Source organism: Eptesicus fuscus, chromosome 21, assembly GCF_027574615.1.
Source record: "Eptesicus fuscus isolate TK198812 chromosome 21, DD_ASM_mEF_20220401, whole genome shotgun sequence".
NCBI lineage: Eukaryota > Metazoa > Chordata > Mammalia > Chiroptera > Vespertilionidae > Eptesicus > Eptesicus fuscus.
In genome coordinates, this window is record NC_072493.1 from 4,764,579 (window position 1) to 4,790,001 (window position 25,423).

Consider the following 25,423-nt stretch of genomic DNA (forward strand, 5'->3'; position numbering starts at 1 on the left):
TTAAAAATGTATTTATTAAAAATATTTTCCTCCAATTCTGATGACATATCAAATTAAACAAGGAGGTTACAAAGCAATATATTGAGCTGATCTGTTTATATAGAAGGTGATAATAACCTCATTAGCTCTTTCGTACATTCTACGAAATAGTGGAATACAAATTCAATTCATTCACTTCACAAAAGGTAAACATAATTGATATACTTCATACCAAAAATCTTTTATCAAGCTTGTCTTCAAATCGTTTAAAAATTCAGCTAATATAAAACGATATTGACTTAAAAGAACATCCAAGCAATGCTTTTGGTTTTCCTGTTTTTTCAAAATTCAGTCAAGTTTCTGCACTGCTCACCGAGCACCACCTGAGGTTCCTCCATGCTCCCAGCCTTCCCGTGACTGGTGACCGAGGCGGAGAGAGCTCGAGAAACGCCGCCCGGTCCCAGAGCTCCAGGAAGGACAGTTTCTGACAGCTCCGAAGTTCTGAGAACTTCAAACTAACACACGGAATAGACACTGACCAGCGGCTTTCGGAAATGTGCACACGCCAAGGAACCCTGTGGAGCTGAACACTTTGGGACAAGAACTGCTCTCTTTCAACGGGTCAAGCAGTCAGTCTTTTCTCAACAGTCTCTTGATAAGCGACAAACCTCCTCAAGTTCATCTTCACGTTGTCGAGCACGCACAGCTGATCTGGACTGTATTTGCCTTTCCCTTCTTTTCGGATCTGCAAAAAGAAAACCACACACGAGTTGGTGTAAATTACTAATTCCTTTACGTACAGACAGCATTTCGTTTTGGGTGTATTTATTTTCAGAATGAGACAGCTGCTGGAATTGGGTGAAACATTTTCATTTTTTTTTATTGTTGAGATTATTACAGATGTCTCTCTTCTTTTCCCATTGCCCTCTACCCCCATCCAGCCAGTTCTCACCCCGCCCAGGCCTTCAATCCTATTGTCTGTGTCCATAGGTCATGCATATATGCTTAGATCTTTGTCTAATCTCTTCCCACCCCTCACCCCCTTCCCTCTGAGAATCATCAGTCTTCCATTTTCATGCCTCTGATTCTATTTTATTCACCAGTTTATTCTGATCATTAGATTTCTTATTCGGTTATTTTGATTTTTAGATACAATTGTTGATAGGTGTGTATTTGTTGCCATTTTGTTGTTCATCTTTTTTATCTTTTTCTTCTTCTTCCTCTTTTTAAAAAATACCCTTCAATATTTCATATAATACTGGTTTGGTGATGATGGACTTTCACTTTTTCTTGTCTGTGAAGCTCTTTATCTGACCTTCAATTCTAAATGATGGCTTTGCTGGGCAATTTTGGTTGTAGGTCCTTGCTATTCATCACTTGGAATATTTCTTGCCACTCCCATCTGGCCTGCATAGTTTCTGTTGAGAGAAATCAGCTGACAGTTGTATGGGTATTCCTTTGTAGGTAACTAACTGTTTATCTCTTGCTGCTTTTAATATTCTCTGTCTTTTGCCCTTGGCATTTTAATTATGATGTGTCTTGGTGTGGTCCTCTTTGGATTCCTTTAGTTTGGGGTTCTCTGCACTTCCTGGACTTGTAAGTCTATTTCTTTCACCAGGTAGGGAAAGTTTTCTGTCATTATTTCTTCAAATAGGTTTTCAGTATCTTGCTCTCTTTCTTCTTCTGACACCCCCATAATGCGAATGTTGGTATGCTTGAAGTTGTCCCAGAGGCTCCTTACACTATCTTCATATTTTTGGATTCTTTTTTCTTTTGCTCTTCTGCTTGGGTGTATTTTGCTTCCTCCTATTTCAAATCATTGATTTGACTTTCAGAATCCTCTACTCTACTTTTGAATCCCTGTACATTATTCTTTATTTCAGTTAGTGTATGCTTAATTTCTGACCAGTCCTTATCCATTTTCTTTGGAGGTTTCTAGAAGATTCCTGAGTAACTTATAACTATGGTTTTGAACTCTATATCCAGTAGTTTGCTTCCTCCCATTTCTTTCATTTGTGACATGTTTGTCTCCACATTTTGGCTGCTTCCCTGTACATTGGGTAGAGCTGCTATGTCTCCTTGTAGAGTGGCCTTGTGTATTAGGTATTCTATAGGGCCCAGTGTCTCAGCCCCGCCCCTCACCTGAGCTTGGAGCTCTAGGGCACCCCTTTGTGGGCTGTGAGTACTGTCTTGTTGTAGTTGAGCCTTGATTGCTGTTGATATCACTGGGAGGAATTGACCTCCAAGACAATTGGCTGTGAGGACCAGCTGCAACTATAGTGGGAGAGCTGCTGTGCAGGAGACACCCCAATGCAGCAGGACTTGCTTCAGTGCTCACCGAGTCTGCCCCTTGAGTGTGTCACTTATGGATGTGAAGTGTTGTAATCTGGTATGGTCTGACACTGACCACTGGTATACTGGCTCTTGGGTCTCTTAGGGAGGTGCAAGTCAGCCACTGCCTGGGGCCACCCAGCAAGAGCTACAGAGAGATCTTTAGATTCCTCCTCTTTGTATCAGGGTTGGAAGTGCCCAGATGAGGCCCAGCTATGAAGCAAGGCAGGCTGGTGCTGGTGCCAGGTCTTGGGCCTTTTACTGATAGGTTTGGGGCTCGCTGATCCAGCTGCAGCTTGTTTGAGAGATTTTAGCCCGAGCAAGGACAGGCCATTCATACGCAAAAGCCGGTGCACATAGCTTGGGTGGGGTGTAAATTGGATGAGGCTGGGTCTCAGGGAATCACCAGGGCAGAGCAAACAGAAATGGCTGCCAGTCAGCCCTGCGACTGGGGAGGTCCCAGCATAGGAACAATGATCCCTGTGAGCACCTCCGTCTGGGAGAAAGCTGCCCTTGGTTCTTGCCCCAATGCCAGACAGTCCAGTTCCTCCTCATATGTGTCTGTGTTCCCCAGAGCCTCGCCCTGGTGCTGGAGCTCAGAGGAAGCAGGACCTTGTAAGTTCAGTTCATAGTGCCGGCCTTTAAAGAGGAGCAGCTGGGTCTCCAGCAGCCTGTGTGTCACTCAGCCCCAATCCGCACTGGTTTTTACAGCTCGTAGTTCTGACTGCCTGTAGGGACTTCTTTCTCCAGCTCTGGGACCCTGGGCTGGGGGTCTGGTGTGGGGCTGGGTCCGCTTGCTCCTCCGGGGGCCTCTGCAGAGATAATCTCCCTCCTGATTAAAAAGGAGGTACACGTGGGTGCCGGAACAGCCTGTTCTGTGCCTCTGCACCTCCTACCAGTCTCAGTGTGCTTTCTTCTTTCCTTCTCTAGTTGTAGGACTTCCATTCAGCCAGCTTTCCAGCAGTTCTGGATGACGGTTGTTCTGTATTTTGGTTGTAACATTTCCACTTTCAAGGAAAATGGAATAACAGTATGTGATCCATAAAAATAAAGATCATGCACCTTTTAATGTAATTAAATTTATTGGGCTGACATTAACATTATATAAAAACAAACCGCTGTTAATGTTCCTAAACTGACACCCACTACAGACATGACAATGGCAGAAGTTGGGCACAGCTTGAGTTTCTGGTTTCTTTTCTTGTGGAAAAGAAAACTTTTTGTTTTTTAATTGATTTCAGAGAGGAATAGAGAGGGGGAGAGAGAAATATCAATGAGAGAATCATGTCACCTGCCTCTTGTATGCCCCCCACTGGGGATCGAGCCCGCACCCTGGGCATGTGCCCTGACCAGAGTCAAACGGTGACCTCCTGGTTTATGGGGTCAATGCTCAACCACTGAGCCACCCAGCTGGATGGAAACTACTTTGTCTTAAAACTTTTTCAGGAAATTTAAGTTTCTAGTCATACAATCATATCCACCTAAAACTTACCACAGAGTTCTTTCCATGAGGCCTGAAATTCTATGTTTAAAGCTTCTTAGATCAAATAAATGCATATTGGAAACCAACAGAAAGCAGGATAACTTTCCATCAAAACCTCTACTCTCCCAAGATTTAACAGGGAATATTGAATTTAAAATCTAAACGTGAAAAACACAAATACTTTTGTTTTTAAAAAATGACAATTTAAAAATTAAGATTTAGGTAAGAAGGGAACGGTAAATTTAAACCATGTGGTTCAAGGCTGTTGTAAAATCCTTCGTCTCTCTCCAAATGCCCCCAAAAGAGGTTTGGAAAATTATTTTTTGACTCAAAGTTAGCTTTGATGCTTCTGATGAAAGAATAAAACAGCCAATGAACGTGGCGCCATTTTCCCCACCGACCGGCCGGGCCAGGCGTTTGCCTTTTTCTCAGAGCACCAAAGGGAAGTATCCATGACAACGAATTCAACTGGATGGACTGCAGGACACAAGATCAGGTGAAGATGTGAGGAGCTCTGTGGGCCCCAGACCACAGCGCACCCACGAGGACATCACTGTGACATCACTCAACGCACAGAAAGGAGAGCGCAGCCGCCATGTGGCTCGGTCCCAGTGATGGAGCGCAGCTCGGGGTGACTGAGCGGGCACGCAGCCCGCAGGCGACGGTGCTCCAGGCTCTCGGAGGCGCTGGGAGGACCACACCGCCCCTCCCCGGACGCTGAGGCGGAAGCATTTCTGACCGCGGCCTCATACCTTCATCTTGAAGACTGGCTGGAACTCCTTCAGGGCAGATAACAATCGGATCTGCACCGAGGCCCTCTCAGCCTCACTCCCGTCGGCGAACACGTCGAAGAGGGCGTCCAGGGCCTCTCCCACCACCACCAGCGAGGGGTCCTTGGTGGCCACCTCCAGCAGGAAGCACCCGATGGTCTGCGGCCGACAGAAGGCACCCGTCATCCAGCGCTCAGGGCCATTCCCAAGCACATTTTACATCAAACGCCAGGGGCAAAGGAGAGCTTTTAAAAGACTTAACACGGCCGAAACCGGTTTGGCTCAGTGGATAGAGCGTCGGACTGCGGACTGAAAGGTCCCGGGTTCGATTCCGGTCAAGGGCATGTACCTTGGATGCTGGCACGTCCCCAGTGGGGGGTGTGCAGGAGGCAGCTGATCGATGTTTCTCTCTCATCGATGTTTCTAACTCTCTATCCCTCTCTCTTCCTCTCTGTAAAAAATCAATAAAATATATTTAAAAAAAAAAAAAAAAAAAAAAAGACTTAACACGTTTATAAATATACAAGTAAAATGTAAGCAAGATAAATGAAACGTATTAGTTTATATTCCTAAGTAGAATGAATTAAGGTCCATAAATGATACATGAAAGATCAATTTAGAAAATCATTAAGTTTTCCTTGTCTCCCTCAAAAAGACTTTCCCCGTGGTGTAAAAATGCATAGAAATGTCGTCTGTAACAAAAACCCTGCTTTTTGAGTATAAGACAAACACTCACAGGCAAAACAGGAAACTGAACACAGCACAGTCTCAGGTGGCTCCGCTGTGCCGGCCTCTGAGACGCCCACCTCGCCACTGCCCGCTGACGGCAGCCCTCCCACCGCAGACGCCGCACCCTGTCTGGGCGCCTGGTCCACAGGTGGGAGAGTGGACGTGCTGAGAGCTCCAAACTGGCTCCACGTGAGCAGCAGGGCGAGCGCGGACAGTCTGTTCACTGCTCGGCCTCGGTTTTCCATCTGAATGTGCGTGTCTAGCTAACCCTTCAGGCAGCATTTCCACTTCACACCCTTCACATCGGGGTGCGTTTTACTAACACCCTCCAGGAAGCAGCTTCTTAACTTGATCTCGTCTCATGACGTCCACCGACGTTTTTGAAGCCCCACACCCCACACTCCACTTCTAATCACAACCTTTTAGGTCGGAAGCCACTGAGGTACCTTGAGTGTTTCAAGTGCACCATCTTCTTTGGCAAGGACGCTGCCTGTGATTCCCAAAATGCTAACCATGTTCACTCTCACGCCGACGCTGCCACTCTGGATGCCGGCTCTGCACAGCGTCATCAGCTGGTCGGGGGTCATGCACTGTTAGAGGAGGAGACGAGCAATTAAGACGAAGCTCAGCCAACGCCACAGCACGTGCGACACGGCCGAGGGGGGTCCCCCCAGGCTGCCTGTCCCGAGAACAGCAGCTCTCAGCAAAGAAGCTGCTACATTTCTGCTCACTCCCAGTACAGCTGGCCGTGGAGCTAGGGGAGGCCGGCTGGTGGCACTGTCGCCGTCCACCCCCGTCCACCCCCGTCACCGTGCGCCTGCGGAAGGGCTTCCGCTCCCACTAGTCCATCCGAAGGCGTCCGTTCAGTGCACACAGACTAGAGATTCCCACTGCTTTTCATTTCTTGTTTGAAAACGTGATAGGATCGCGTGGCTGTAACAAAACCTGGCTGAACCTGTGCGCGGTAAGAGCACTCCGAAGGACTGTGAAGCCATTAGCTGACACAATGCCCCGCTGTGCAGGGATACTTCCCCGTGTGAGCTAATCTGAACACGCGTGTGGATGTGGTCCCGGGAGGCTGCGACATCCTGCTGCCTGGGAGCAGCAGCACAGCGTGGGCACCCAGGGCCTGGGACCTGGACGTGACACCCTGGGTTCAAGTCCCAGCCCCATTCCTTCCTCCTGGCGACCCAGCCCCGTTCCTGAGCCCTCTGAACCCTCCATCTCCCCGTCAGCAACTTGATAATCGTCACAGAGCTGCTAGGAGGGTCAGACAGCACACACACAGCTCTCACTACATGTGGGCTGTCCTCCTACACAAGAATCCTGAGCTGCCCTACATCATCGAGCTCACGTCTGAACCAGAAACCAGTCGAATGGAAAAGCTCCACTAACTCTGGCCTTTCAGAGCGGGCAGGCGGTGGGCAGGCGTGCTGCGCCGTCTGACTCCCGGGTAAGTGCCCAGGGTGTGTGTGAGCGCCACCGGCGGCAGGACAGCTGTGGCCGGGCCCGGAGCTGTCCCTCAGCAAGTCCAGCCTTCGGTGTCCTCTGCTAACGAGCACTCGGGAGCCAGGCTCCTGCCAGCTCCAACCCTCGAAGCCCAGGCCCAACACACAGCCAGCCCGAGGACGTACGACCTGAACGCAGAGGGTACTTTCTTAGTCACTGAGCCCGAGCCTGAGCAGTTCCTCTCACATCCGCTGGCCCCGTCGATGGCCGCCTGGCACCATGGCACATCAGTGAAATGCCTGCGGTTCCTGCCAGCCCTGCAGGGAGGGTCTCTGACCCTCCCAACAGCCACGCGGCAGGCGGGCATTCTTTCATCCCCAGGTCACAGAATCAAAAGTTACGTTCCTGGAAAAAGGTCTCCAATACACAAAGGAAAGCTTGAAGAATACATATGAGAAGTCAGCAGCACACACTGTATTGAACATTCCCAGTCAACTCTGGGGCCAGGGGCAGCGTGGGATGTGTGGGAGGCCCTGGGGGCGTGGCCAGGGAGTGCCCGGGAGGAGGTCCAGGCGCTGGGAAGCCAGGGCCCTGACACAGCGAGGTCACCAGAGTGGTGACGGAGGTGACAGAGGACTGACCGTCAGGGAGCGTGCTCTCAGACCACACATCGCTGAGAGCCAAGCAATGGCCGCTCATCTGCGAGGCTGGTGATGGAATTGTGGTCACGGTTTAAAAAGTTCACTTAGGGGTGAAATAACGTGACTTGCGTTCAACTAGGTACTCCGGGAGGCAGCCACGAACGTGTAGTGGGGGCAAATGAAATGGACACGGGATGCTGACGACCGGCTGACACCCCGTGACAGTGACGATGCGTGGGGTTCCTTACACTGTTATAACCACACGCCACCATCTCTGCTTGTGGGAAAGTCTGACAATTTCCTGAATAAAATGTTAAACATTTCAGGGAAAAGGCGCCTCGCACCGAGGTGAGGTGGATGGCTGTGGAGGTCAGGAGGGCGTGCTTGAAAACGTCTGTAATAACATGCTTTTAAGGAGACAGATGGTGAGCAGAGAAAATCTTTACGCACCGATGTCAAGAAGCTGCACCAATAAGAACGCCTGTGGTGAGGTGGCGGTGGGAGGAGGGGGCAGAAGCGGCGGGAGGAGGGGGCAGAAGCGGAGGGAGGAGGGGGTGGCGGTGGGAGGAGGGGGCAGAAGCGGCGGGAGGAGGGGGCAGAAGCGGCGGGAGGAGGGGGCAGAAGCGGAGGGAGGAGGGGGCAGAAGCGGAGGGAGGAGGGGGTGGTGGTGGGAGGAGGAGGGGGCTGCGGTGGGAGGAGAAGGAGGGGGCGGTGGGAGGAGGGGGCGGCGGTGGGAGGAGGAGGCAGAAGCGGTGGGAGGAGGGGGCGGCGGTGGGAGGAGGAGGGGGCGGCGGTGGGAGGAGGAAGGGGCGGCGGTGGGAGGAGGGGGCGGCGGTGGGAGAAGGAGGGGGCGGTGGGAGGAGGAGGGTGCGGTGGTGGGAGGAGGAGGCAGAAGCGGTGGGAGGAGGGTGCGGCTGTGGGAGGAGGAGGCACAAGCGGTGGGAGGAGGGGGCGGTGGCGGGAGGAGGAGGGCGCGGCGGCGGGAGGAGGCACCTCTGCTTTCCTCACCAGGCCTCGGAATGGAAACAAGCACCCCCAAGCAGTGAGGTCACCACTTGGCCTCCCTGTGAGGCTCCTGGCCGGCTGCGCAGAACTGTGCACATCTCACCTGAGCAATGTTCTTGGCGGCCATGGTCTGCAGAAGGGCCCTCAAGGCGCTGCTGATGGCTTCCAGGAAGTCCGCGTGCTTGGCGAGGTCTGAAACAGAGGAGGTGTGAGGGCCTTCTCCAAGGCCAGCGGCTCTGTGCAAAGGGGCCGATCCAGACCGAGCGCGGGAAGTGGGACACAGGCCATCGTCATAAACACGCTGCGAGATGGAAGCCGAGCTCCTGGGAAGGCCCGTGCGACCGCACACGTGACTCTGAAAGACGGCAGCGACTGCAACGACCGTGACAAGGCGTGCTCCCGTTCCCGCCCCTCGGAAGTCCCGCTCCGAGCGGTGCCCACGGCAGGCCTGGGAGTTTACCTGGCTGAGAGAAGAGCAGGGTGGACAGGTGCTGCGCCAGGGCCTGGAGGGCCGGCGCCCCGCCCAGGTGCTCCACCTCCAGCAGGGACACGAGGCTCTGGAGACACACGAGGGCTCGCCACTGCACGGTGTTCATCCTGCAGCGGAAGCGGGAGAACGCCGTCTACTTCTCCACCAGCGCCCCCTCGGACCCCGCGCTCCGGTGCTGCCTCGGGGCGTCAGGGAGCAGGGGTGGCAGCCAGCACAGACCCCAATCACACTGCCCGAGCCTCCAGGCCCCGAGGCGCAGCCCCCTTCCGGGCACACGGCACGGGCCTTAGAGACCTGCACACGCAGCGTCTTTCTGTCCACCTGTAGCTGTGAAATGGGGCCTCCCTACGGCAAGCACGTCAATTCACGTCCCGTTTACCAGTGTCTAAAGCCAACGGCCGTGCAGCCCGGAGAGAAACGCACACGCTGGCACCCTCACAGCCCGGGCCTTCCTTGCCACGCCCCACCTCTCTGACCCCTGAAGGTCACCATGCTGGACTTCGATGGGAAACAGTTCCTTGCTTTTCTTCACAGGTTTACCACCTACGTACGCATCCCTAAACAAAACAGCCTGGCATCACCTGCTTTTGAACTTTATAAAAACGGAATCAGCCCTGCTCAGTGGTTGAGCACTGACCTAAGAACCAGGAGGTCACGGTTTGATTCCTGGTCAGGGCACAGGCCCAGGTTGCAGCTCAATCCCCCATAGGGGGCGTGCAGGAGGCAGCCAGTCAAGAATTCTCTCACCATTGATGTTTCTCTCTCCCCCCCTCTTCCTTCCGCTCTGAGTCAATGACCGTATATTTAAAGCAGCACCTGAAGCCGTGCGCATGTTCCTGTGTGCCTCCCTTTCGGGCGCGATGCTGGGGACAAGATCTAGCTCGGATTCTGCTTACTGCTGCCTGCATTCCACTGCATGACAACGCCAAATGCATGGACCCCCCTGCTGCCGATGGACCCCCTGCTGAGCACACGCTCGGGTCTCTGTGCCCTAAGCACACGCCTCTCCAGGGCACAAACTCGGGAACAGAACTCGGGAACCGGGGCTGCGGCACCTCCCACTGAGTGGTCCACCTTTCGCAGCATAGCAGCGACAAATGGTTTTGAAAACAGACAAGGTCTTACTTTCTAACCAAAGGTTTCCACGTGGGGCTCCTGGAACACACGTCCACTGCAGCGCTGCTGGGAAAGGCAGTTTTCTCAAACACCTGGACTTGAAAAGGCGGAGAGCAGAAGTTAAAGAGTAGACTCTTTCTATAGCGCCCCCCCCAGAGCCAGCGCGGCAGGCTGCTAAGGGAGATGGCCGTCGGCCGGGACTGCCTCAGCCCACTTCCAGGCCTGCATTCTGCCTAGCCCCCGGTTACCCAGGTGAGCTCACTTCCCCTGCACACAGAGCGAGCAGCCTCCCAGGCCTTCCCCGAGCTGCACGGCGAGCCTGGCCGGGGAGCCAGTACCTTCCTGGGGATGTGGAAGTTGGTGAGGGCAGCGTGCGTCTCGTGGGAGAGGCAGAGGGGAGACAGCAGCTGCCCCCCGCCGTCGCTGAGGGAACTCTCCATGAACGCCTCGCTCTCGTCGCTGCTGGAAAGCTCTTCCTCCCACTCGTCGTCCGAGGGATCTGTGGAGTGCAGAGCAGTGGGGCTGGGGTGGGTGAGCGAGGCCGGGCGGGAGCTGTGGAGCCCAGGGGAGCGGGGGGTGGAACGAACCTTCGCTGCAGCACATGTTGACGATGATCTCCAGCGCCGTCTGCTGCGCCGTCAGCAGCGCCGTGGCCTCTCTCAGCTCCTCGTTAGTGGGCTAGGAAACCAACAGCAGCTCTCAGTGTCGGGGAAAGCATTTTTTTAATAATATGTTTTCATTGGTTTCAGAGAGGAAGGGAGAGGGGGAGAGAGAGAAACATCCATGAGAGAGAATCATTGACTGGCTGCCTCCTGCACGCCCTCTACTGGAGATCAAGCCCGCAACCCGGGCCTGTGCCCTGACGGGGAATGGAACTGTGGCCTCCTGGTTCACAGGCTGACACTCAATTAGCTAGCTGGAGAGACGGAGAAATACTCAGGCCCGTGAGCTGAATTCCCCCTGAAACTTAGCCGGGTGTGTAAGAAGTGGCTGAGCACACTGAGGTGAAACAGAGCGTTCATTTCAGACGCCAGGCACGGATACAGGCCAGTGACAAACCCGCTGTCAGTGCCCGACGTCTCCTCAGGAAGGCCGCGCTCCTGAGAACTCCCAGCAGCCCTGCCCGCCCCGGAGCTCGCTGAGGAGTGGGACGGCAGCTTCCCGGCTCCCCTGAGGATGCAGGAGGCATTCCTGTAACACTGAAGAGAGGGGGCTTCCCTCTCCCCCGGGAATAAGTTAACACGACCTTGTCAATTACCATTCTTAGGAGGAGCTGGATAGATTTACACGAGCTCAATGCACACATCACCCATGGAAAGTGAAACAGCTTACGGACATCCCAAAACCGTGCATAAGCTAAAAATCATGTAAATTTTATTGTCTGAATGGCGGATGCACTATAATTTATTAAGCATTTCACTAGTGTGGAATATTTCAGATTACTTGGGATATCTTTTTTTTTTTTTTAATACATTTTAAATATATTTTATTGATTTTTTACAGAGAGGAAGAGAGAGGGATAGAGAGTTAGAAACATCGATGAGAGAGAAACATCGATCAGCTGCCTCTTGCACACCCCCTACTGGGGATGTGCTCGCAACTAAGGTACATGCCCTTGACCGGAATCGAACCTGGGACCCTTGAATCCGCAGGCCGAAGCTCTATCCACTGAGCCAAACCGGTTTTGGCGTACTTGGGATATCTTACTTGTCAGATTTATGCGTCAGAGCTTAAAAACTAGAGACCTGCCCAGCTGGTGTGGCTCAGTGGTTGACTGTTGACCTATGAACCATGAGGTTGCTGGTTTGATTCCCAGTCAGGGCACATGCCCAGATTGTGGGCTGGATCCCCAGGAGGGGGCGTGTAGGAGGCAGCCAATGGATATTTCTCTCTCATCAATATTTCTCTCTCTCCATCCCTCTCCCTTCTCTCTAAAAATCAAACATTTTTTTAAAAATCAAGCAAACAAACTAGAGACAGTGACATAGTCCCTAGAATGTATACACTTCCTTATTATGCTCCAGCCTCTTCCTGTGCAACAATGTAACTGTAATTTTGAACCATGCTCTTGAAAAATAAAGGCAAATGGCTAACTGAAGAGATGTAGCTCATTTAATATTTGTACTCCTTTTATTGCTGGCAAGAATGAATGTAAAAATCATTCCTCTTTGCTGTGAGTATGGTACTCAACCAAACAAAAATGTGTAAACGAGACAGGCTGTTGTTGGGCTCTTACCCACCTAAAAAGGCACGCAGATCTGGCCTAGAAGCATCTGAGTGAACTTTGGCCTTTCCATGCAACTCTCCTGCTCAGAACATATCCCTGCTTCTCACTGTCATCCAAGTGACAGAAGGAGCCACTCTAGAGGCAATGTTATGAGAGCAGAGATCTGCTTCAGAACACTGGGAGTGGAGGGGAGTGGGGACATCGATGAGAACAGACTGCGGTTTGACAGCTGGCAGCTGTGGGCGCGGGGTAGCGAGGGCCTGTGTTAAACAACAAGCTGTGTTGCTTCTTTCTTTACACCGTGACGGCAGCTTCTTGCGGTAAATGCTGCGACTGCAGGTTCTGGTTCTAAAGGACTCCTGCACAGGCCCTGGGCAGTGAGGAGACCGGAGCTGACGGCTATCCGTCTGTATGCCGGGCACGTACCAGCAGGAGGGCTGGCAGCCGACGGGCACCTACACACTGGCTGGCCGACTGGCATGTTAATCACCCAGTCGACTCAGTTATGTCAACAGACTTTAAAAAGCAAGCTTCTGTTATAAGAAAACACTGCATTTTATAAGCAGCAACGTTCTATTTTTAAAGAATACTTAGGGGAGTAAATCTCTAAATACAAGTTAAGTATCCATACTTTTTGTTGCTGTTAATCCTCACATGAGGATATTTTTTCCATTGCTTTTCAGAGAGAGAGGAAGGGGGAAGAGACATACAGCGACGTGAGAGAGGCAAGACACATCAAATGGGTGCCTCCCGCACACACCCCGACTGAACCCTCCACCTAGGTACGTGTCCTTGACTGGAATTGAACTTGAGTCACTTCAGTCCGCGGGTAGATGCCCTAACCAGAGGCCAATGGCCAGGGCGACACTCTATGACTTGCAAGAAACTCAAGGGCAATGTCCACCCCACCCCTGACACAGCTTTGCACCTGACAGCTATTCAGGGGCTAGAACAGTAGCCCTAACTACATCTGTCTTTTGAACACCACCAATTCATGTTCTGCGAGACTGAACACAACTAGGTAGTACGCTGACAGATTTCTTTTCAGGCACATTTCAACGGGGGAATTCTCTCTGGGCACAGCCTTATCAACACTCGAAGGCACTCGCAGCCTCAGTGTCAGGTCGTTTGACACGAAGGAGGACGGGCTGGCCTGAAGCTGTACAGTGTGGGGACGTCCGTGCCTTCTTCCAGCTCAGACCTCCGCCCCTCTGGGATGGCGCCAACAGCCTCCTGCGCCGCCTGCTCTCACCATGCTGGCGCGGCCCAGCCTCTAGGCGGCCCAGGTGCCTGTCCAGAGTGTTGACAGCCTCTTCCGTCCTCCGCCTCCTCTACATACACAGCTCCCGGGAGGCCTGCGCCCAGCCCCTACGGTCCCAACACAGGCATGCCAGCAAGTCACTACCGCGTGCCTCTCCTCCCGCGATGGAGGCGGTCCCTGAAGATAGGAAGTGCGTCTTAATCACCTTTCCTTTGTCAGCACCTGGCCCAGAGCCTGGCACCCGGCAGCACAGATGTGCACCTGAATGAGCAGGCTCCGGTCCTCCCTGTCCCCCTGACCACCTGCTCTCCTCCTCGGGAGCGTTTTCTCGGCCTACCAGCTCGACTAAAATGTTTCCCGCACCCTCGTGCCAACGTCACACCTCCATCACCCAATCAGCAAAACCACCAGCCATTGTTCATCTTCCCGATCACCCAGCCTCTTCTGTGAGCAGCAGTGGGCACAGGATCGCCTGGCCTGCTACCTGGTGAGGCTCAGCACTAAGACAAAAGAGACGAGGCCTGGCCAGCGGAGCTCAGTGGCTGAGCATCGACCTGTGAACCAGGGGGTCAGGAATGGATTCCTGGTCAGGGCACAGGCCTGGGTTGCGGGCTCCATCCCCAGTGGGGGGCATGCAGGAGGCAGCCGATCAATGAATCTCTCTCATCATTGATGTTTCTATCTCTCTCTCTCTTTCTTCCTTGCTGAAATCAACAAAAATATATTAAAAAAATAAAAGAGACAAAGATGTCCTGGGTTGGACAATCCAAGCAGAGTGAAAGTTCCTCTAGTTGGGTAAGTTGGGAGGCAGCGTGGGAAGGCACTGAGGAGACACAGCAGCTGGGAGATGACCATGTGTTTCTGAAGTGTTGTAACCCTTTGCTCTGTCCCATCTTTGAAATCTCCTGTATATAAACGTTTCATTTTAAACAGGATTTCTTTTCCCTTTAGGAGTAGGCATGCAGCACTGATTTTTACTGAAATTCACTTTCTCGTTAACTCTGCTCTCACACTTTCCTACAAAACTTAGGGTAGCTCTTGAAAGAAAACCTCTGTGTGACCCATGTCGGAAGCACCGACCCGACTTACCGGAAGTAAATCTGAGATCAAAGTTTTCCTCCTGACCCTTCTCTTGGGAGGAGTTTCTTCCATCTCGTCGTCTTCGGTCAGACCCACGCCGTTCGCATTCTCTAACCTTTCCTCGGTCTCCGCGGCGGTTCTCAGCCTCTGCGTCTCGGCCTCCTTCATCTGAATGACCACTGCGCCAGCATCCATTTCCAGAACTTCGGATAAGATCTTGAGGATGGCGCTTATGATTTCTGCTTGACTCTTGGACGGAATAATGTCCTTTAGATTCCAAACTGTGCCTGGGAACAAATGAGCGCAAGGACAAAGGAATCGCCTGTGAAGCCTTTTGTTAATTGCGGTTTCCACAAGATTGGTTCTCTAAGCTCAGCTGTAATTTCAAAAGTCTTGACCCCACTGCCTTTGCTTGGTTTCTGGGAAATGGCAGAAAGCTGTGCAGAGGCAGCTCCTGTTACTACGGCCCTCACAGCCTCTCCCTTCCTTGGCTCTCAGGCCCTCCTCTGGTACGCCGCCTCGCAACAGACCAGGAGCACCGATCGAGTTTCTCTGAAAATGATAACTTCATTTGCCTCTTTCTTTCATCTCAACCTGAGCTGCTCTCCGAGGCAGCTTCTTATATTCCAAGGGTGGAATGGAATGTACTAAAAATTCCAAGGTCTCACGCACAGACCAATCAGGCAGCACAATCATATCAAAATGGAACAGGAGCTACCATTAAGTACCGTAGTTAGGCCAATTGTGTAAAACGTGACTGTTAAAAATGCTTCCTGGGCACATACCCAGAAGAATTGAAAGCAGGGGTTCAAACAGATATTTGCATCCAAATACTCACGGCAGCATTATTCAACAGCCAGACGCTGGAAGCCACCCAAGTGTCCATCACAGATGAATGGATAAACCAAATGTGGTACATACAGCCTGGCCAGTGTGGCTCAGTGGTTGAGCAGTGACCTATGAACCAGGAGGTCATGGTTTGATTCCTGGTCAGGGGCACATGCCTGGGTTGCAGGCTGGATCCCCAGTGAGGGCCATGCAGGAGGCAGCCAATCAATGATTCTCTCTCATCATTGATGTTTCTCTCTCTCCCTCTCCCTTCCTCACTGAAATCAATAAAAATGTATTTTTTTTTTAAAGTGAGTGGTCACGTCTTGATGCCCACAGCCCATTTCTGACCTTCCTGGTTAGTAAGGGGACCCTGAGAGCAGCATTTCTCATCAGACAACAGTATCTGTTACACTGAAAACAAGTTGACTCAAGGAGGCTTCCCAGCTATGCACACCACTTGAATTCAGGGTCTCCACTTCAATATTAAAAATTTCAGAACAGCCATAACTGATTTGGCTCAGTGGATAGAGCGTCAGCCTGTGGACTTAAGGGTCCCAGGTTCGATTCCAGTCAAGGGCATGTACGTTGGTTGCAGGCACATCCCCAGTAGGGGGTGTGCAGGAGGCAGCTGATTGATGTTTCTCTCTCATTGACTTTTTAACTCTCTATCCCTCTCCTTCCCTCTCTGTAAAAAATCAATACATTTAAAAATAAAATTTCAGGACATAATAAGCACAGATTGGATTGGTGAAAAGAAGGAATCTCAGCCTCCTATCTCTACCACAGGTTACTGAAAAGCACCCTGTCACAGCTGGCTAAATTTTACCTGCCACCAGTGTCTTCAACAGGATGTATGCCATGGAACTGACAGGAGCCCGCATGGCGGATTCCAGCACACGCAATGCTGAGGCACCGAAGGATTTCAGTAGCTCTGGGTTATCTTCAGTTACCGTCTGCAAACAATATGCTAGGAAGACAAGAATGAAATGCTCACAAACAATGAATTCTGCGAGGGTAACTTACACCAAAATAACTCCATTTAACTCCTCCCCTGAATTCAAACAAGACAAATAAATCTCTGACAAGTCTAAAGACACAAAAATAGAAGTGACGTTTTTCTTCTAAAAGCTAAGAGCTAACTTTCCTGAAACTCTTATTGTAATAAAAACCGTCCTCTGAGAGTAAAAGTCACCTGCCAATTTCCTCGTTCCACTGTTTATAAAACTCCACATTTACTCACAGTCTCCCCCGTCAAAGAGTCCATTTTAAGAAAAAGATTTTTAAATTTTCCCAGTAGTATTTGTTCCCCCACCTCCCTTTTTTATTTTTATTTTCTGTGCTTTTAAAAGTACCCATTAGAGTCCAGAGAAACATCATTAAGGGGAATGCGCTCTGTCCCTGCCAGGAGAATGCAGAGCTAAATAGAGGATGCCTCCTAGTATTATGGGCAGAAAAGGGATGCTTTGCCTCAATTGTTTCTCCGTTCTACTCCAAGTTCTCCGGTTCGGTCTCCTACCTCACCAAGAGCTCTCTAACCCCATGGACAGGAGGAGGGGGGTGGGGCAGCTTTGCCATCCCACGGAAGGGAAGCAGGCCTGTGAGAAATTTCAATCATTTATTTTCCTCCCTCAAAAAAAAGCCCAGATTTACAGTTTTATGCTCAAAGTAGGAGACAGCAGCCCGGCTGGTGTGGCTCAGTGATTGAGCGCTGACCCATGAACCAAGAGGCCACCGGTTCGATCTCGGTCAGGGCGCATGCCTGGGTTGTGGGCTCGATCCCCAATAGGGGTGTGCAGGAGGCAGCTGATTGATGATGCTTCTCTCTCATCAATGTTCCTATGTTTCTATCCTATCCCTCTCCCCTCCTCTCTCTCTAAAAATCAATAAAAAACATGTTTTAAAAAAAAGTAGGAGAAAGTGGTACAAGGCCTTTAAATAGGTCCAGATTCCAATGACCTTTGGCTGCGAGGCCTGGCAGCTGTGGGTCACTGCTTCTCCGTGAATGGGAGACGGGAGCTCAGGAAGCGAGCGGCTTCTGCGAATGGGAACAGCAGAAGCCACACAGGCTCAATTAACTGCCTTCCTCCCTTTCCGCGTGAAGAGCAGGAAAACTGACTGTAAGTACTGACCACAGATTTTAAAAGATTCAGGACAAACAGGACTCAGCCATGCATTTGCACACGAGAAAACATGCTCTATCTGAATAAACATTTTCATGTAAGGCGACACATACGTAGATCATCACCGTTTCTTCACTTACCTGCTGAAATGGCCAGGTCAACATTGGTGGGAAACCTACTTAGATACTTCAATACGCTCTCCAAACACCCTTCTTTGTTGAATATAGACACTGCTCTGTTACTGCATTCACTAAATTGAAGGGGGAAGAAGTAGTTTTACTATTCACATTTTCCCATTAAGAAATCAACCACAGAAATTCATGGAAAAGTCAGTCAGGTTTTATAACAGAACCAGAATTGGAGTCAAACACCCGCCGTTTTTATGGACGAAGAAACTACTGCCACCGTATTCTCTGGACAGGAACATGGCCGGTGTCTGCGTCTATTTCTCTGTCCCAGTGGGCTCTTTCTGCCCCTCTCTCTACCTGCACCCCATCTTCTCACCGGCGGTCAGAGCTGGAAGAGCTGAGAAACTACTTCCTTCCAGATGAGAGACCCAGAGGTGAGGGGCCTGTCCCAGGACCACACAGTTTGTTAGTGTGGCTCCTTGGGTCGGCCAGTGCTTTCTACCGGGCCGCAGTGACAGGAAGTTAAAAGGCCTCTGTGCTTATCCCCAAAGGCACGCATTTTAAGAAAGTAGAGCCCTAACCGGTTTGGCTCAGTGGATAGAGCGTCGGCCTGCGGACTGAAAGGTCCCAGGTTCGATTCCGGTCAAGGGGCATGTACCTTGGTTGTGGGCACATCCCCAGTAGGGGGTGTGCAGGAGGCAGCTGATCGATGTTTCTCTCTCATCGATGTTTCTAACTCTCTATCCCTCTCCCTTCCTCTCTGTGAAAAATCAATAAAATATATTTTTTAAAAAGTAGAATTAATTTTAGCCATTCTTTTTAGACTATTATAATCACAACAAGCAGAATTTACAGTCTGCAATGGAGATCCTGCTATAATATTTTTAAAAATCGTACTGTCTGTTAATAAAAGAACCAGAATTAGTGTTATCACTGCTATTAACATATGTACTAAATACAGGGTAAACAGAGCTAACTGTAACAATGACAGCCATGTTTCCAGAGAAAGTATTGCCCCATACATACCACATGCACATATGACACACTAATAGCTAAGCTGGCTACATCACTAAATCCAATCCTACGAACTGAAACATACCCTGTTCCTGTCTTCCTCTCTCTCTCTCTAGTTACTGCACACTCTGTGAGCCTTCCCTCAAGAAGCCCACAGTCAAGTCAGGCACAGTCAGGAAGGTAAGCACACATGCACTGAGACAGTAAACATACACATGTATGTAAGTATATTTACAATATAAACTACAAAGCCAACGTGGAAGTGGCAATGACACAGAGAGGGCTCACAGGCAGCAGGAAAGAGATCACTGAGGAGACCACACTTTCAGGCTCTTCCCAGAGAAATTTCTAGAGAATCTCCAAGTTCAACAATTTCTGTAAGTTAAAGGTACGTGCCCGGCGTGGCTCAATGGTTGACCTATGAACCAGGAGATCACAATTCGATTCCCAGTCAGTCAGGGCACAGGCCTGGGTTGCAGGCTCGAGCCCCAGTGGGGGGGCGTGCAGGAGGCAGCCGATCCATGATTCTCTCTCTTCACTGATGTTTCTCTCTCCCTCTCCTTTCCTCTCTGAAACCAATAAAAACATTTATAAAGTTGCATGGTGCACCGCTGCTGTCTCCGCACATCGGCTCTCCCGTGCTGCTGGGGCGTGCGTGCACTAGTTTCCCATGAGCCAAAGGCAAGTTCGGGCTGCTGTGTCGGCAGCTTTTCAGATCCAACTGAACCTTGTCTTCTAAGAAATACCTGTGCTTTTAGGCCAGAAGTTACAATTGCTGCCGACTGAACAGAAGGAACTACGGCAGAATTGTGCTAAAAAAGGAGAACATAAAATGGGGTAGAAAAAAGGAGATCCAGGTTGTGTTTCTAGCCATTTCCACTCCTAAGAGCAAGCGCAGCCCAGGCCACGGCTGCTGCAGTCCTGGAATGGAGCTCCTTCCAGGCCCCTGCTTCCCTGTCGCATGGCAGCGCAGGGTCAGGGAGTCAAGCACCACTGAGCGGTGTGGTCCCGGTCTCGTTCCAGACACCAGACCAAAGCAGCGACTGCACTGGGGCCTGCTGGCTTTAAGACAACTGCCACTTAAGATATCCGGGCGGCCGAAACCGGTTTGGCTCAGTGGTTAGAGCGTTGGCCTGTGGACTCGGGGGTCCCAGGTTCGATTCCGGTCAGGGGCGTGTGCCTTGGTTGCGGGCGCGTCCCCGGTGGGGGGTGTGCAAGAGGCAGCTGATTGATGTTTCTGACTCTCTATCCCTCTCTCTTCCTCTCTGTAAAAAATCAATTAAAAAAAATTTTTTAAAAAAAAAGATCTGGGCGGTGGGGGGAAGGGTGTGCGGTACGTGCCAGTGGCCAAGACTCCCCGTATTTTGGTTAGTAGTAACGACTGGGGACAAGAGCGGAAAAGCAGGAAAAGATGCAGTGATGAGGGAAGGGACTCAGCCGGGAAGGAGGACTCAGCACCTGACTTGACCGCCTACCCAGGGTCAGCACCCCGGGCTTACAGGCGCACCGAGGAGAGCAGAGCATCCTCTGGGGCTGAGCGGCGCTGCGGCGGGGCGGGGGCGGAGAGCACCTTACCAGATATTCCACAGCACGTTCACGGCCTCGTTGGCTATGTTCTCAACAGAACTTCTGTCCTGCTCTTTCTCTTCCCGGGGAGGCACCTCGTTTGAATCCAGTCTAGCACTACACTGTAACCAAATATCAAAATTAGCACCCGGTTCAAAAGAACAATTAAACCAAACAGCTAATGATAGCAAAGAATCTCAAAAACTAAACATCAGAAATTACAGTGCCTAATAAGCCTGCTCCCCGCCTTTGGCAAGAGATACAGACAAGAAAGGGTCACAAGTCATTGGACAAACTAGTTATAAAGCACTGCACATGGAAATGAAAATGTAGCCCTGGCCGGGTGCTCAGTGGTTAGAACGTTGGCCTGAGGATCAAGGAGTCTCAGGTTCGATTCCCAGCCAGGGCACGTACTGGGGTTTCAGGATCCCTGCCCCCATCGGGGTGCATGCGGGAAGCATCCGACTGGCATGTCTTTCTCACATGGATGTTTCTCTCTCTCCCCGCCTCCCTTCCACTCCTCCACTCTCTGTGGAAATCAATGGAAAAAATATCCCCAGGTGAGGATTAACAAAACAAACAAAAAAATGAAAATGTAAAATCGATACAAAGTATTTTATCTAATGTGATAAAGACAGTAAATAAGGCAAAGAAAACCAACACGTGGCAAGATCTAGCATCTACACAGTGCCTTCTAAATGCCGGGCACCGGTCTAAGCACTTCACACACAGTAAGTCACTTAACCCTCACCACAAACCCACGGAGCAGGGGAACTATCATCCCCCGTCTCCCACTACCGGTAGGAAATGGGGGTACAGAGAGCTGCTGCGGGGGTGCGTGCTATGTGGTGCAGCTGGGATTCAGACCCAGGCGTTCTGGCTCCGAAGTGGGTGCTGGGAACCACCCTGTGGTACTGCGCCTCAAGCATGATCCACAGCATCCCCTAAAGCAGGGCTTCTCACCTTGGCACGGCCGGTGTTTGAGACCGGACGAGTCTCTCCTGTGGGGGGCTGACATGAGCACTGCAGGAGGTTTAGCAGCATCCTTGCTCACTACCTGCCAGGAGCAGCCCCAGCCCCAGCTGTGACCAGCAAAAATGGCTCCAGGCTTTGCCAAATGTCTCCTGTGGGGCAAATCACTCCTAGTAGAACCACTGCTTTACAAAGGAGTAAGACTGGTGCCTCTCATCAGAACTGGATGACCTTGAGATAGCACTGAGTGAAAATTACCCGTCAGGACAGCGTCGTGGATCAGAGGCACGCCAGGGAGAGAACTCCTTGATCCCGGAACTCGTATCATGCAAAAAAGTTGCCATCATATTAAATTTGGGAACTTAATGTCATCTTTCAGGCAAAAAAAAATATACAGATATTTTACAGATGCCAAGTGGACTGCTGTGAGGGTTTAACAGTATGTAAAAGAGCACCTGGTGCATAAAGAAGTAATGCTGCCCTAGTCGGCGTGGCTCAGTGGATAGAGCGTCGGCCTGCGGACTGAAGGGTCCCAGGTTCGATTCCGGCCAAGGGCACATGCCTGGGTTGTGGGCTCGATTCCCAGTAGGGGTGTGCAGGAGGCAGCCTATCAATGATTCTCTCTCGTCATTGATGTTTTTATCTCTCTCTTCTTCTCCCTTCCTCTCTGAAATCAATAAAGAAACATATTTAAAAAAAAGTAATGCTTATTATTTTATTGTATGAAGTTTAAAGTCTAAAGGAGTGTGTCTATCGTGTCAGGAAGGTCTTTTCCAACTAGCATACAGATAAAGGTAGTGGGGGCCAACTAGAGGCTGCTATCAACGAGGAGATCAGTGTTTCCAGGAAAAGAAACAAACTTCCCATAGGATGTTTTGAGGGAAGACAAAATAATACCCAAGTACTAACACAAAAACACACACACAAAACACCAAGTTTGTATACCAAACGCTCCATTTCACAACTGGCCCCAGGACACTGTAGAGACTGCATACCTCCCGAAGCAGTGGGACCAGGGGCGTCATGATGTCCTTAGTCACCATGTCATCGCAAACCTCAAAACCTCCACAAGCACTGAGATTCCTACACGAGAAGTTTAAGACATGGGTTACTTTCAGAGCACATCACAAAACACCAGGAAGCTCTCAAATGAATTTGTTTCTAACCAGGATTAAGGTTTCCCAGACGAAATTGCTTATTACTTTGGTAAGATGTGGCAGAACCAATCCCTGGATTCCCACCCGTTCTGACCCCTGTCCTACACGATGTAAACCAACGACTTAGTCATGCAACAAGCCCATCTGAGAACATATGGGTGTGCGCCTATAGGGATGGGGCGGGGGAAAGACTTTTCCTATTTAATGCGCGTAAATCACAGCCTAATCTTATGTGAAGGGCCCCTGTCTTGGAACCTACTGAGAAGGCCATCCCTGAAGCACCCCTGACCTCTAAGTCAATGGATGAAACACAATCCGTAGAGACAGAGCTGTAAGGACGACAAGCACGAACATCTACTCTTGCCCCCTCTACAGTCCACTGGCTGCACAGCCACCAGAGTGCCCTTTTGAAAAGGAAAATGGGATCATGCCACTCCTTGATCCCATTAGAATGAATTGGTCCTTTAGCCCTGCACCCCCAAGCCCTTGTCTATCTCTCCAGGCTCCTCTCCCACAGCACCGGCCCTAGCAGACACAGCCACACTAACCTTCCATCCTTTACCCATGCCAAGGCCTCTGCTGCCTCCCTTCTTTGCTGTTCCCGCTCCCCCCTCCCGCGCGCGGCCCCCTTTCTGGCTCTCTCCTCCGTCAGCTGTCACCTAGAAGGCATCCACTTTAAAGTAACGTTTCACCCCCAACTCATCCTCCTCTTGGTTTTCTCCAGAGCACGGCTCACTATCTGCTGTCTGTCGCACCAGCACGGGCTCTGCGGCGGCAGGGATCTCGGCTCTCTTGCCCAATGTGCTGCCTGATTAAAATCCCCTGCACCCAGAAGCCCTGGCACATTTATACTGGGAGCGTTTCCTGAATCTCGGGACTCTGGAGGGTTCCTGGAGAGGGAGAGGGGACAATGTGCGCTAGGCTCTGAGGGGAGGACGCTGGGCAGGTGGAGGGGAGGACGCTGGAAAGGGTGGGAGACTCAGGGGTCTGAGTTCAAATCCCTCTTCTGCAAATGGGGGTGGGGGACGCCTGGGCGGCTCAAGGCGCTCGCGCGCTGCCAAGGACAGGTGTACCGAGGATGCAATGGTACAGCGACGGTGCGTGGCACACAGAAGGCGCAGGCTGGACGCACTGCCGCCCGGACCCGAGGCCCCGCCCCGGCCGCCCTTCCCGCTCACCTGAGCGCGCCGGCCGCCGTCTCCCTCACCGCCAGGCTGGGGTCGAGCAGCAGCGGCCCGAGGCGGCGCACGGCGTCCCGGCGCGCCAGGTCCGGGAGCATCGGCCGCTGCTGCACCAGCCGGGCCAGCCCCGCGCACGCGCACTCGCGGACCTCGGCGCTTGGGTGCTGGAGCTGCGGAAGGGAGCAGGGTCAGAGGGAAAGCAGGGCGCAGGCGCCGGGGGCTGGGCCGCAGCCCGCTCCCCTCGGCCCGCCCCGCACCTCGAGCCCGCGAGCCCGCGCCCCACCTTTTCCAGCAGCTCCGCCGCCGGCCCGTCGTCCTCCTCCAGCTCAGTCCCGTTCGCCGCCGCTGCCAACTCGGCCTGACAGTCGCCGGTAGGGGAGAACTGAGGTCTCTTGAAGCGCTTCGTCCTGCTCTTGCCCATGGCAACGTGAAGACCGAGAGGGGGCGGCAACGGCTAGGCGGTGGCGGCTGCCCGGCTGGTGGCAGGGCCTGGCCGAGGCGGCGGTTCGCGCGGCGGCTCACCTGGGCCGGCTGACGGCAGGAGCCCACATGGACAGCAGTGCGCAGGCGCGCGCCGCGTCGCGAGAGAGGAGGGGCCTGGCGCAAGGAGCGCGCAGGCGTAGAGAGGGTGGGCGGGGCCATACCTGGCTGAGGGGCGGAGTCCTGTGGAATTTCCTGGGAAGGCGGCTGGATTTGAATGATACTACGGAATGCACCTCCCGCCAGCTGGTGCCGTTTATGGCTACTGAGCCAAATAATCAAATTTAATTTCCATAATAATCAAATGGGATTAAGGATACCTAACTAGCAAGGTAACTGTGAGGCTTAAATAAAATTATGTAAAGCACCTATCACCAAGCCTAGGGTACAGTAGGTGCTCAAAAAATATTAACCACGATTTTGTGTCCCTGGTGCCTAGCACAACTCCTGACACAGACAAATCCCAGTTAATAATTTAGAATGGACTCCTTTAATAAGTTCCTTAATCTTTCTGCCTCAGTTTCCTCATCAGTGATATGGAGACATCAATAAAATATACCTAATGCAGTTATAGGATTAAGTGTTAGTGTTAAAGATGCTAAGAACAGAGACTGGCACATAATAAACACTACATTAGAGGCCAAATATCCTTTCTCTTGGCATTTAATCCACTATTCATTAGTTTCCTTAGTTCAAAATACATACTGAATTCCCTCATGGTTATTTCAACTGAGATGTTGACATTGGGTAAGGTTGTAACAGTGGGATCTTTTTTCTTTTTTTTTTTAACTTTTAGGATTTACAGATTTACTAAGCAATGACTTTGTAGCCAAGTGCTTTACATGAACTAACATGTTTAATACTCTATATAAACCTGGAAGATTGACGAACCCTATACAGAGTTGGGCAAAAGCAGGTTTACAGTCATTTGTATGGACAATAATGCAATAATAATACAAGAATAAATGTGTTTTGCATGCTCACAACTATAAACCTACTTTTGCTCCACCCTGTATTTTAGATAAAACGAGGAAAGGAAAGTTGCAAGTAGCAGATCTGAGATTCAAATCCAGCCTGGCATAGTCTGTGTTCCTAACCATAACATTGTAATAGCTCATGAATTAAGTCCAACGCACACGCACACACTCACACATCCTTTTGATCCGAGTCCAGAGACTTGGGTTCTGGTGCTGCCTGTCTTTACTAAGTCATTGGGATCTCAAGTCACTTTGAAAACCTGAGACTGTCTGCCCCGCATATGAAATCAGAGGAGTAGCCTCAAGGAATAACTTCCTGGTAGTGGGGAAGCGGGTATGAGAGGGTGAGGGCAGCGAGGAGAAACTAACTTGGCAACAACCCTTGGGCCTATTTCAACCAGAGCAAAGGGTTGCTTGGAAAATGAATTGTTCTGCT

At 51.2% G+C, this 25,423-nt stretch overlaps 1 protein-coding gene across 2 annotated transcripts; it reads right to left on the reverse strand.

Annotated features, from left to right (window-relative positions):
- HEATR3 (HEAT repeat containing 3) lies at nucleotides 1-24,106 on the reverse strand. Of its 2 annotated transcripts, XM_008152344.3 has the most exons (15): nucleotides 23,814-24,106; nucleotides 23,528-23,700; nucleotides 22,188-22,275; nucleotides 20,230-20,342; nucleotides 17,653-17,762; nucleotides 16,219-16,359; nucleotides 14,571-14,848; nucleotides 10,581-10,671; nucleotides 10,332-10,492; nucleotides 10,003-10,085; nucleotides 8,848-8,984; nucleotides 8,491-8,579; nucleotides 5,739-5,882; nucleotides 4,546-4,722; nucleotides 1-724 (listed from the first exon to the last, which is right to left on the reverse strand). In XM_008152344.3, the coding sequence occupies exons 1-15, from the start codon at nucleotides 23,949-23,951 to the stop codon at nucleotides 602-604; spliced, it is 2,046 nt and encodes a 681-aa protein (XP_008150566.2). In that variant the 5' UTR covers nucleotides 23,952-24,106; the 3' UTR covers nucleotides 1-601. The 2 variants fall into 2 exon arrangements, with proteins under 2 accessions (XP_008150566.2, XP_054566828.1); XM_054710853.1 differs by lacking the exons at nucleotides 1-724; nucleotides 4,546-4,722 and adding an exon at nucleotides 6,688-6,929 and having other exon boundaries at nucleotides 5,819-5,882.
- Nucleotides 24,107-25,423: the final 1,317 nt, after the last annotated feature.